General features: G+C 43.5%; 1 protein-coding gene across 2 annotated transcripts in view; it reads left to right on the top strand.

Annotated features, from left to right (window-relative positions):
• The window catches only part of LOC311227664 (protein argonaute-3-like), an 82751-nt gene that overhangs the window by 28208 nt on the left and 41842 nt on the right, over window positions 1-12701 (top strand). For both annotated transcript variants that reach the window (XM_084313396.1, XM_084313395.1), the window contains exons 8-10: window positions 774-861; window positions 1738-1885; window positions 2135-2254. In XM_084313396.1, the coding sequence (XP_084169522.1) occupies window positions 774-861; window positions 1738-1885; window positions 2135-2254 (356 nt within the window). The remainder of the gene's footprint in view (window positions 1-773; window positions 862-1737; window positions 1886-2134; window positions 2255-12701) is intronic.

Raw genomic sequence — 12701 nt, 5'->3', positions numbered from 1 at the left:
CAATGCTAATATGTCTATACTACTATGCACTCCGAGTGTAGCACTCAAGTTCGACATTGCTTGACAAACAATGCCACTTGCCCTTAGTTGCCAGAGGTGTACCCCTCCTGCTGACTTGTAAATCGCTTTGGATAAAAGCGTCGGCTAAACGTAAACCCATGGTTCTAGAGCCCTTACATTTTAGTAGCATTAGAATATGCTCCTAAATATGTCATATTTACCAACCAGAAATTATATTTTCAAAGTAGGGATGGTAATTTTCACTAATCGTGCTCCGTGAGGAGTCTGGGACACCTGCACACTGTCTTCATTGGCTCCATTCTTCACAAATAATTAACAGACGATGTAAACAAACATTCCCGCCCTCCCCCATCCGACCACTGCCCCAGCTCTAGACTTGTTTTTTTTTGTTCCATTTGTCAGCATATGCCTGAAGAAGGTCTCAGATTATATACTATCACTATATACAACAGGCAGGGCCAACAGTGACCAATCATCATACACACTTCATTAGTGGCAATAGACTACACCTCGTAGCTCACGGTCATCTCTTCTTACAATAGATACTCCAAAATGACTTTCTTGTGCTCTTAAATATTTGAATGTAGGAGCATTATTCTCCTTGGAGAAGATGCCACCATAGAACCCTGAAGCCCTCGTTAAAGTGGAACTCTGTAGACTAGGCCCGGGGTGGATGCCTCTTTCACACGTTGACGATTGTGGACATTTCCCTGACGATGATCCATATATCTGCCCCTGCCATCTCTTGTCAGGTTTAAAGGTGGAGGTGACTCATTGCGGAACCATGCGCAGGAAGTACAGAGTGTGCAACGTGACGCGCCGCCCTGCGAGTCACCAGACGTAAGTGAATGAATGAATGATTTTTTTTTAACAAGTATAAAAACTAAAATATATCTGTTCATTTGACATATACAAAAGATAATAAAAAAAGACAAAAAGAGAAACGGATAAACAAATCATAGTTTACCCTGTTCGAAAAAGGAGTAGGAAGAAGTATACTTTTAATTCCTACCCCTTTTTAACTATCACAAATGATAATTTAATCTATTGTTAATTATATGTATAAACGCTGTATCTCTATACAATCCAATACATTTATATATATACATTTATATAATAGTATAATATATACTAAATAAAAACTATGATATACATAATTTTTTAAATTTTTTATTTACATCTTACACATACGCCCAATCAACACACTTCCTCTTTCAGAACCCATTTAAGAAATATTTTTTGTACATCTTTTTAAACTGATTTATGTTTGTACGGTACTCTGTTTTAGCTCTAAATCCAGACTGTTCCACAAGTCCACCCCACAGATTTACATGCACATACTTTTCATTTTGGTTCTGACACTGAGTTTTTTAAAGTTTAGCTCTCCTCTCAGATTATAGCCACCTTCTCTTTCCCTGAAAATGTTTTGTATATCTTTTTGCAAGAGGTTATTTCTGGCTTTGTACATGATTTGTGATGTTTAAAATTTGACCAGATCCATACATTTCAAGGTGTTTGATTTAAGAAACAGTGAGTTTGTGTGTTCTATATATCCTGCCTTGTTTATTGTCCTTATTGCTTATTGTGTCGACACAACTCAAGCCGTTGACCCTGAACCCAGAGCTGCCGTTTGCCTCGGTCGGGACAAGTGGACAATCTCTGGAGGTTACAAATCTTCTGTGTTCTTTTTTTCCATCTCCTCGTCCCACCTTGCAGATTTCCGTTGCAACTGGAGAATGGTCAGACGGTGGAGCGCACGGTGGCCCAGTACTTCCGAGAGAAGTACAGCCTGCAGCTGAAGTACCCCCACCTCCCCTGTCTGCAGGTGGGCCAGGAGCAGAAGCACACCTACCTGCCCCTGGAGGTAAGCGACGACGGCAGCGGGGGACAAAAAGCCTAAGACTGATTCTAATACATTCACTGGCCAATAAAGAGATTCTGATTGTGACCAGCCAGATGAGTTGCTCTCCAAACCCTTGCCAGCACCATCAACACATAAATCAGTTTGTTTCTACGAATTGATATAATTCTGTACATAACTCGATATATTACTTTGAATCCAATTGTTTTGTAAAACATGGATGCCCTCCTCCTTCGACTTTTTTTTTTATAGGTGTGTAACATCGTTTGCGGACAGCGCTGTATCAAGAAACTGACGGACAACCAGACATCCACCATGATCAAAGCCACAGCTCGCTCTGCCCCAGATAGACAGGAGGAGATCAGCCGGCTGGTGAGTCCTGCGCCCTGGTCCTCACTGGACTGCAGGGCCAACAGCTTCTAGATGCACTAGATCTAGCATCGAACCTATAGATGGGTGTCCCTGCAACGCCACAACAGATAAATGTGCACAACCAGGGGGCAGAAGCAGGGTTCACACAAGGTCCTTAATGTGCTTGATTTTTTACCAAAAAAAGTCGAGGCCTGGAATTCCTTGAAAACAGCAAATTTTTTAACAAGGTGCTTCAAAAGCCCTTGAAATTCAAATCAACCATTCGCATTGAAAGTTTTGTTCATCCAAGATACAATTATTCTGAATCAAGAAATTGCATTTCTTTTTAATTTAAAGTCTAACAAATAGTTGGAAATTGGTTTTAAGCCATCAATATTGGATTTTTCTATAAAAAACTGCATTTAAGGCAAGACACCCCAGGTGAATAGGCAAATATAATTTTTTTTGTTGATTTTGAGATGTTATATTTTGCTTCCTAAACATGTCTTCTATGAAACTAGTGACAATAAAACGTCAATAACACACATTTAGTTGTTTATTTTACTTCATTTTGCCTTATTGCATCCATAAATGTGCAGATATTTAACACTTCCAGTGCCACTGGTTAACATGGTAAAACGTGGTTAAATGCCAGCACCCACTTCAATGATAGCGTTGTGAACGCATAATCTCTGTCTTAAATTATGGCTATGTGTCTAATCTGCCCGTCGTTTATCAATGACTTGTTTGCAGTCAACATTGTCGAAACTGATTGTTTTTTAATCGATTCATTTCCGTTTTATAGCATTTTGAAAAGCTCTCGTTTTCAAGGAAAATATAAAGATTCCGTGATCAAAGGCATTTACTGGAATATTCTGGAATACACAAACTTATTTTTTTTTGATCAAATATGTTTTTTTTTTCTCCAACATGAAACAAAACATATATCACAAACAATACAATAATAATACATAAAAAGACTTCCCAAGACAATAACTTAACACCACATGACAAGACAATAACTGATAGACTGTACAGTGATCATCCTACATGGACACTCACTCGTTCTCCCCCCCCCCCCGCTCACCCAAGGACCTCAACATGAGTCACACTCACAATACATTATTCAGTAAAAAAAAAATAAAAATCAAAACAAAACAAATTCCCAAACTTATATGCGTTCTTTTAACTTTGCCACTGCAGCCAACCAAATTGCAATATTAGATTCCTTAACCCCTACAACACGTGCCGTGGATATCTCCAAATAGATCACATCAAGGTCAAGTTCAAGTTCAAGTTCTTTAATAGTTGTCATACAGAAGTACAGAATACTTTCATACAAAATGCTTCTTACTGTTACGCTCCAGAGACTGTGCTAGACAAGATAGTATCAAATAACATAATAACATAATATAGCATGAATTTAGAAGAAGAAAATGAGGTCACAGTGTTCGGTATAGACATATGTACAATGTTCTGAGTTACCATATAATATACAATACACAATACTATGCAGTGTACTAATGTACAGTACTATCTAGTGCAAAGCAGAAATGGGATGAGGTACAATTTTAGGTACAATTTACAGTAAGTTGTACGAGTTGTAGTGCAATCCTTCATCCATAAATATAAAGTGTGGGGAGTGGGTGCTACAGTGTGTTTGTTTAAAGTGGGTGTGTGCTATAAGTGTGTGGAGTGGGTGCTACAGTGTGTTTGTTTAAAGTGAGTGTGTGCGTGTGGATGTGTGTGCTATGTGCGTTTGGTGGTTGTTGTTGTGTAGTGTTCATTCATTGTTCGTTTAGCAGCCTGATGGCCTGGGGATAGAAGCTTCTTCTGAGTCTTTCTGTGCTCGCCTTGAGACTCCTGTATCGCTTGCCTGACCGCAGCAGTTCAAAGAGGCAGTTGTTCGGGTGACTGGAGTCTTTAATGATTCTCTTAGCCTTGCCCTTGCAACGCTTGTAGTAAATGTTCTGGAGGGTGGGGAGCCCCCCTCCAATTGTGCGTTCGGCTGAACGTGTCACTCTTTGTAGTCTGCTTTGGTCTTGTGCAGTGCTATTCCCAAACCAGGAGGTAATGTTGCCGGTCAAGATGCTCTCTATTGTACATGAGTAGAAGTTCTTAAGGATCTTCTGGCTGACTTGGAACTTCCTTAGGCGCCTGAGGAAGTAGAGGCGTTGTCGTGCCTTCTTCACAACACTGTTAATGTGTGTGGTCCATGTCAAGTCCTCGGATATGTAGGCTCCGAGGTACTTAAAGCTGTTGACTCTCTCAACCGGTACCCCGTCGATGCTGAGGGGGCTGTAGTCCTTGACCCCCGACCTCCTGAAGTCCACAATCATTTCCTTTGTTTTGCTGACCTCTATACCTCTATAAGGTAGGTGAGAAACCATACCTTCGGGCAGAGTTTGTCTGGGTGAAACCAACGTGAGGCAATAAATTTTTTTGTGGCTGTGAGGCCGGCCAAAAATGAGTCTTTTCACCTGTATAGAGGTCGGAAATTGAGAGAGATCATTCAATAACAATACAGAAGGAGATACAGGTATGGTTAAAGAGAAAATGTCCGAGAGCTGATATGTAACATTTTCCCAAAAACTCACAACGGGGGCATTCCCAGACATATGCATAAATGTACCTGTGGCGCCGTTTGGACACAAGGTACATAAAGAGTCAGGTCTGAGACCCATTGAATTCAATCGTCTAGGGGTTAAATAAGTCCTGTGAATAAAATGTAGGTGAATCTGTTGGTGATCTGGGTTGTGTGAGGATAACTGAACATTTTCCCAGACTGCATCCCAATCAAAATCTACGTCCAACTCCGGAACATCCTTTCTCCAAATCGTATCCAGGGGAAGGTCTTTATACGAGGACATGAGTAAATGGCGATAAAAGTCAGAAACGAAGCCTCTCGATGTCTCTTTGTCATAAAAGAATTTGTGAAAGCGGTGATGCACTAGTGGAGCGTCCCATGGCACTCCATGAGCCTTCAGAGCTGCTCTTATTTGTAAATAAAAGAAAAAGGAGGTTCCGGGGAGATCATATCCGTTGGATATATCCTGAAAAGAGCGGAGACCAGAGTTATTGAAGATATCCCCCAATGTGTGTATGCCTTTCTTTTCCCATCTAGGGTATCTAATAGGTTGTTGTCCAATAAGGAGAAGATTGTTATTAAATAGAGGGGAATGCGTGTGCCACTGATGGCGTTTTTTACCCCCTTTCTGAGTGTCACGCCAAGTCTGGATCACATGTGTGATAAGAGGGCCAAATCGTAATTTACATTGTTTAATTGATATGTTGGTATACACAATATCCTGAAGTCTATATGGGGACACCAACTTCTCCTCCAATGGTCGCCAAGATACAGCTGCTTGAGCGTCAAACCAAGTGATCAAAGGTCTCGGAGAGAAAGCTTGAAAATAATATTTAAAGTCTGGAAATGCTAAGCCCCCATCGAGTTTACTCCTTTGGGCAGTTGATCTCTTCAAGCGCGGGCGTTTATTGTTCCAAACAAATTTATATGAGGCAGAGTGCAATTTCTGCCAGTAACCAGCAGGAGGAGGTAACGGGAGCATGGAGCTGATAAAGTTAATTCTGGGTAAAATATTCATTTTAATTATTGACGCACGGGCCTGTAATGAATTTTTTTATTTGGACAATCTATTAAAGTCATTCGTAATCCTGTCACCCAAGCTGGAGTAATTTTACCTTACCGTCTGGCTAATAGTGGGGAATATTTCAATCCCGAGACATTTAAAGTGCTCCACCATAAGTATGTTTGCTGGTAGGATGGTAGCCTTCGCAGGCTCATTAACACTTTGGCTGCCAGGAGCCGTGTTAAAGCGTCATTCCCGGCCATGCTCAAGTTGCCGGAGGACGCTTTACAGCGTCCTTATATCAATATTTCAAAAATCTGCGATCGGATTCATATGTCCCCTCCGCTGGCCTGAGATCCACCAGGAGGACCCACTGAGCTCTCTGGCGGTTCAGGAGCGCCATCTGGTGGCCGATCGGCGCAATCGCTTAACAGGAAGTGGCATAGAGGTGCTGGACGGCCGTATTACTTCCGGGCACTCGCTATAGGTCCCGGGACTCGATCTCGACACACTACACAGCGATCGATTGCCAATAACTCGATAAACAACATGATTTGGACGTATATACCATTATACAAGCTGGAGATGGACCGGGTAAATCTACATCCCATAATGATAAAATTTCTACTCTACGATGATCGCCCAACGGCGCGCGGAGACTGGGGTGAGTTTTAGCGTGTAACGTTACCGTCTTCGATACTAACTGCTATTATCAACATTTGACCCACATTAGATGATTGGTATAACGCTGCCCACGGAATTATAAACGCCCCCTAGCCCATCCGGTCAACATCAGATGACGTGTAGTAACTTCTAGAAGTACGTCTAGTTGGAATTTTTTATATCGCGCTGATTGCCATAAAACTGTATTGCATCATCAATATAATGCATTTGGGGCTATAGATCACGTTCTGGAGAAAGCTGCAGAAAGAGATGAAAACATACTTATACATTAGACCATACTTTACTATGAATATGTGAATGAAAAAGTTTAACGTTGCTACACAATGAACAATACATATAGGACTTTGAATGGGCCCTAATAATGGCAATGTAGCAATAGAATTTAAAAAGTTATAGCCATGCAAAGAAGGGGTACTTCTCCATAGACAAATAGAGCCGGCAACCTATGGTATATCATGAATTTAACCCATGGCAACCAAAGTGTTAAGTGGAAGAAAGGCAGATTTTGGCCAGTTGATCTTAAAGCCGAGCAGATGAGGTAGAGACGGAGGGATTCTGCATAAACAGGAGTACATCATCTGCGTATAAGCTAATATGGTGATGTGTGCCTTGAATTGAAATAGGAGATATAATTTGGGATTGTCTTATGTATTGAGCTAGAGGTTCGAGGGATAAAGCGAAGAGTCCGGCACTAAGAGGACAACCATGTCTAGAAGAGCGTGAGACAGAGAAGAGTGGTGAACATAACTTTCCCGTTAAGATCATGGCCGAAGGCCCAGTGTATAGAACTTTGATCATATGAATGAAGCCCTCACCCAACCCCATCCTTCTGAGAACTGCCCATAAATAAGACTACTCCAATCTGTCAAATGCCTTCATTGCGTCCAAGGACATGACCGCTGTAGGGATTGCAATATCCTTGCTGGCATTAATCACGTGGAGTAACCGTCTGATGTTGTCAGTAACCAGGCGGCCTCTTATGAAGCCGGTCTGATCAGGGTGAACTAGAGATGTCATGTGCTTTTGAAGACTGGTGGCTAGAAGACGAGGAAAGAGAGCCGGGGTCCGGAACAGACTGAGGTCCAAACGACACAGAACCACATTGCCCAGCATATTGTTGGCCAATGTGCAATCGATAGGAAACAAATTGGACGACATCAGAGCAAGGATCCAATTCCAGAGGGACATTCGGGATTGTAACGTCCTCTGTTTCACAGAAACTTGGCTGAGTCCAGATGTCCCGAATCATGCAATAGAACCGGCAGACCATTTCTTCGTTCTACGAAAAGACCGGACGGCATTAGAGTCACTAAAGAAGAAAGGAGGCGGCATCGCCTTCATGATAAACAAGGAGTGGTGCGATTTAGGCAACACAAAGGAAATGTCTAACCACTGTTCCCCAGACCTGGAGTTTATCACGATAAAATGTCGACCCTTCTTCCTCCCAAGAGAGTTAACGTCCATCATCCTCATCGGAGTGTACATTCCACCACACGCGAACACTGAGGTCGCACTTTCAAAACTTCACGACGAGGTAAACAAACTCCAGGCAGCTAACGTTGACGCGGCCATTTTGGTCTTGGGGGATTTCAACAGCGCGCGTCTTAAAAAGGTGCTGCCGAATTTCTATCAGCATGTGACCTGTCCCACCAGAGGCGAGAACATATTAGACCATGTATACTCGCAATTTAAGAATGGGTACAAGTCACAGGCTCTTAGTCCATTCGGTAAAAGCGATCACGTTGCAATTTTTCTTTTGCCTAAGTACAAACAGTGTCTCAAGCGAACGCCGGTGGTCTCGCGAGAGGTTAAACGTTGGACCGTGACGTCAGTAGAGTCACTCCAAGCAGTGCTGGGAAGCACAGAATGGAGTGTACTCCGTGATAACACAGCCAATATTAACGAATACACCGAAACGGTGATTGACTATGTCTGTACTCAGGTAGAAGTAATAATCCCCACCACCAAAATTAATATCTACCCAAACCAAAAGCCCTGGGTAGACAAATCCGTCCGTGAGGCTCTGAAAGTGCGCACATCAGCATACAACACCGGGCTGGTGACAGGCAACATGGAAGAACACAAGATGGCAAGATACAACGTCAGGAGAGCAGTAATAGAGGCAAAACGGCGTTACAGGGATAAAGTTGAACTTCAGTTTGAACAGGCTGACTCTAGAGGCATGTGGCAGGGCCTCAGAACAATGACAGACTACAAAGGAACCCCCCTCAAACTGAACAGTGACATCTCCTTAGCAAATGATCTCAACTCCTTCTATGCGAGGTTTGAGGCTGTGAATAACAACACCAGCCTACAAACCACGGCAATGGGGGGGGGGGGGTCTGCTGATGGAGACTCAGTGTTCAGGGTAACAGAGCATGAGGTGAGACGGATCTTTAAAAAAGTGGATATCAGGAAGGCAGCAGGACCGGACGGCATCCCCGGCCGCGTCCTAAAAGTCTGTGCCGACCAACTGGCCCCGGTATTCACTGACATCTTCAACCTGTCCTTGGAACAGGCCGTCATCCCCACCTGTCTGAAGAAGTCCACCATCATCCCTGTACCCAAAAAATCTACGCCCGCTTGCCTCAACGACTACCGCCCTGTAGCCCTCACCTCCATAGCCATGAAGTGCTTTGAGAAGCTAGTGAAGGGCTACATCTGTTCCTCCCTCCCCATCAACCTGGACCCTCTGCAATTTGCATATCGCCCCAACAGGTCCACGGAGGACGCCATAGCCCATGTGCTGCACACAGCAGCATCACATCTGGACAAGAGGAAGGGGAACTATGTGAGAATGCTGTTCATCGACTACAGCTCAGCATTCAATACCATAGTCCCCTCCAAACTCATAGCCAAGCTCAGGGACCTGGGCTTGAACTATGACCTGTGCCAGTGGGTCCTGGACTTCCTGACGGGCAGACCCCAGGTGGTAAGAGCCGGCAACTGCACCTCCTCATCCATCACGCTCAACATAGGGGCCCCCCAGGGCTGTGTTCTGAGCCCCCTCCTCTACTCCCTGTACACACATGACTGCGTAGCACAGCGGAACAACAACACCATCATCAAATTTGCTGATGACACAGTAGTGGTGGGCCTGATCTCTGCCAACGACGAAAGGGCCTACCTGGAAGAGGTAGAGAACCTGTCACAGTGGTGTCAGGAGAACTGCCTCTCCCTGAACGTCAGCAAAACAAAAGAGATGATTGTGGACTTCAGGAGGTCGGGGGTCAAGGACTACAGCCCCCTCAGCATCGACGGGGCACCAGTTGAGAGAGTGAACAGTTTCAAGTACCTCGGAGCCCACATATCCGAGGACTTGACATGGACCACACACATTGACAGTGTTGTGAAGAAGGCACGACAACGCCTCTACTTCCTCAGGCGCCTAAGGAAGTTCCAAGTCAGTCAGAAGATCCTTAGGAACTTCTACTCATGTACAATAGAGAGCATCCTGACCGGCAACATCACCTCCTGGTTTGGGAATAGCACTGCACAAGACCGTAGCAGACTACAAAGAGTGACACGTTCAGCCGAACGCACAATTAGAGGGGGGCTTCCCACCCTCCAGAACATTTACAACAAGCGGTGCAAGGGGAAGGCTAAGAGAATTATTAAGGACTCGAGCCACCCGAACAACTGCCTCTTTGAACTGCTGCCGTCAGGCAAGCGATACCGGAGTCTTATGGCGAGCACAGAAAGACTCAGAAGGAGCTTCTATCCCCAGGCCATCAGGCTGCTAAACGAACAATAATCGCTAAACGAACAATAATCACTATGCAACAACCATCAAATGCACACAGCACACACACCCACACGCACACACACACTCACTCAAACAAACAACACACTGCAGCACCCACTCTCCACACTTTAGATCACACAAACACACTTACACTTTATATTTATTGATAAAGGATTTGCACTACAACTCGTACACCTACTGTGAATTGTACCTAAACTGCACCTTGTCCATTTATGCCTTGCACTATATAGTATTGTATATTAGTACACTGCACAGTATTGTATATTGTATGGTAACTACGTCTACGAACATTGTACATATGTCTAAACTGAACACTGTGACCTCTTTTTTTTTTTCTTCTAATTTTTACTATGTTTTTATTTCATACTTATCTTGTCATGCACAGTCTCTGGAGCGCAACAGTAAGAAGCATTTTGTACAAAAGTATTCTGTACTTCTGTATGACAACTATTAAAGAAACTTGAACTTGAATAACCTTGGCATATAGCTTAAGATCGGCTCTGAGGAGACTTAGGGGCCTGTAGCTGCCACATTCGGTGGGGTCCTTCTCCTTCTTAAGTAAAACGGATATAAGCGCCATATTGACATCTCTAGAAAAATTGCCCTCTTTGATTGAGTGTAAAATCATTGAGAGTAATAAGGGACCGAGTACATCCCAAAATGCAAGATAGAGTTCCGGTGGAATGCCGTCCCATCCGGGAGCCTTGCCCCGTTGCATATTCGCAATCGCCTCTCTAAGTTTAACCAGCGTGATTGGTGCGGCTAACAACCTAGCACTTTCTTCTGAGATCTGTGGTAGGTTGATTTGATCAAGAAAATCCTCCAGCTTGGTATGATCAAAGACCACCTCTGACTTGTACAAGTTGGAATAAAAAGAGCAAAATGTATCATTAATCTTTTTGCGGTTGGTGGTTACCTCCCCCTGTTGGTTCTTAATGGAAGGGATATCCGCAAATTGCTCACTGGCACGTATCTTCATAGCTAGTAGGTGACTAGGCCTGGAGCCGTGAAAGTAATAGTGCCGTCTTGTTCTGTGCATCTGAAATTCAGATTGTTGTCTTAAAATGGAGTTAATCTCTTTTTTCACTACCTTAATTTGAAGCTCCAGTCGACTAGAGTAGTTGTGCTGCAAGGAAGAGATCAACATGGCTTGAAGCTTTTCCAGTTCCTCCAGCTTGGAGAGACGTCCCTTGCGAAGATTGGATGCAAAGAGAGTAGTGTTACTTCTGATAAAACCCTTAACCGAATTCCATAGAATTCTGGGGTCCTGTACAGAGCCAACATTAAACTGCAGGAATTCAGTGAGCTTCTCTTTAAATTGCAAGTTAAACTCTCCGTTTTTCAGAAGTGTTGAGTTAAAACGCCATCTAGGGGCACGGGATGTTATTTTACTGAGTGAATCTTTGAGGAGGATACCTTTGTGGTCTGAAAGTGCTATGGGCAACAAGTCAACATCAAAGCCATCAAAGAGATGTGGGGAAGAAAAAACACAATCAACTCTGGAAGAGGTCTTATGTCTCGACGAGAAGAAGGAGCAATCCCTCGCGGATGGGTTGAGCGACCGCCACACATCAATTACCCCTGTGTCCTTAGACCAGGCCTGTAGGGCTGTGGTAGCTTGCTTCTGATCAGAGTTTTCTGCGTGATTGGATCCCAAACTGCATTAAAATCGGCTCCTACTATTAAAGAGCAATCAGGTAGTTTCAACATAGCTGAAGTTAGTACAGCATAAAAGTTAGCATCATACAAATTAGGGGCGTATGCAGAAATCAGCGAAATTTTTCGGTTAGAGCATTCTATTTTAGCAATGGTGATTCGACCATTTGCATCAGACCACACATCTAACAGTTTAATATTCAAATTTTTCTTTGCTATTATGGCTACCCCTCGGGCCTTGGTGCTAAAAGAAGAACCCATGCTATGATAAAATGTATTTGCCAATTTTGCGTTATCCGCCAATAAAAGATGCGTTTCGCTCAGCAAAGCCAGATCCACTTGCTTCCTCCCTAGCCACGTTAGTACACTTGTGCGTTTATGTGGTACATTGAGACCCCCTGTATTCCAGATCAGGATATTCAAGTTCCATTGAGTACCGAGCGTGAGCGTGAAAACTAAAATAAAACGGAGCGAGTCGACTGAAAAGAAAAACAAAAAACAACACAATCCCCCATTCCCTCCCCCCTCCCCCCCACTACTATAACTTCTCCCATCCGGAGACCAAGCTGCAACCCACCTGGTCGTCTGCAAACTAAAACGCAAACAGCCAGGCAAAAAGCAGACTTCCTTCTCAGTGGCTACACGCCACACTCTCACAACAAATTAATAATTAAATGCCTCTTAAAAGGTAGAAGAAAATAATAATAACAATAATAATAATTATTGTGCTGAAGGGTCTGCAATTAGGTAAAATTAGACCTAAAATAATCCC

Source organism: Notolepis coatsorum (genome assembly GCF_963971535.1).
Source record: "Notolepis coatsorum genome assembly, chromosome: 4".
Taxonomy (NCBI): Eukaryota; Metazoa; Chordata; class Actinopteri; order Aulopiformes; family Paralepididae; genus Notolepis; species Notolepis coatsorum.
Note: the sequence above shows the minus strand (reverse complement) of the source record. Positions and strands in the feature narration are given on the sequence as shown.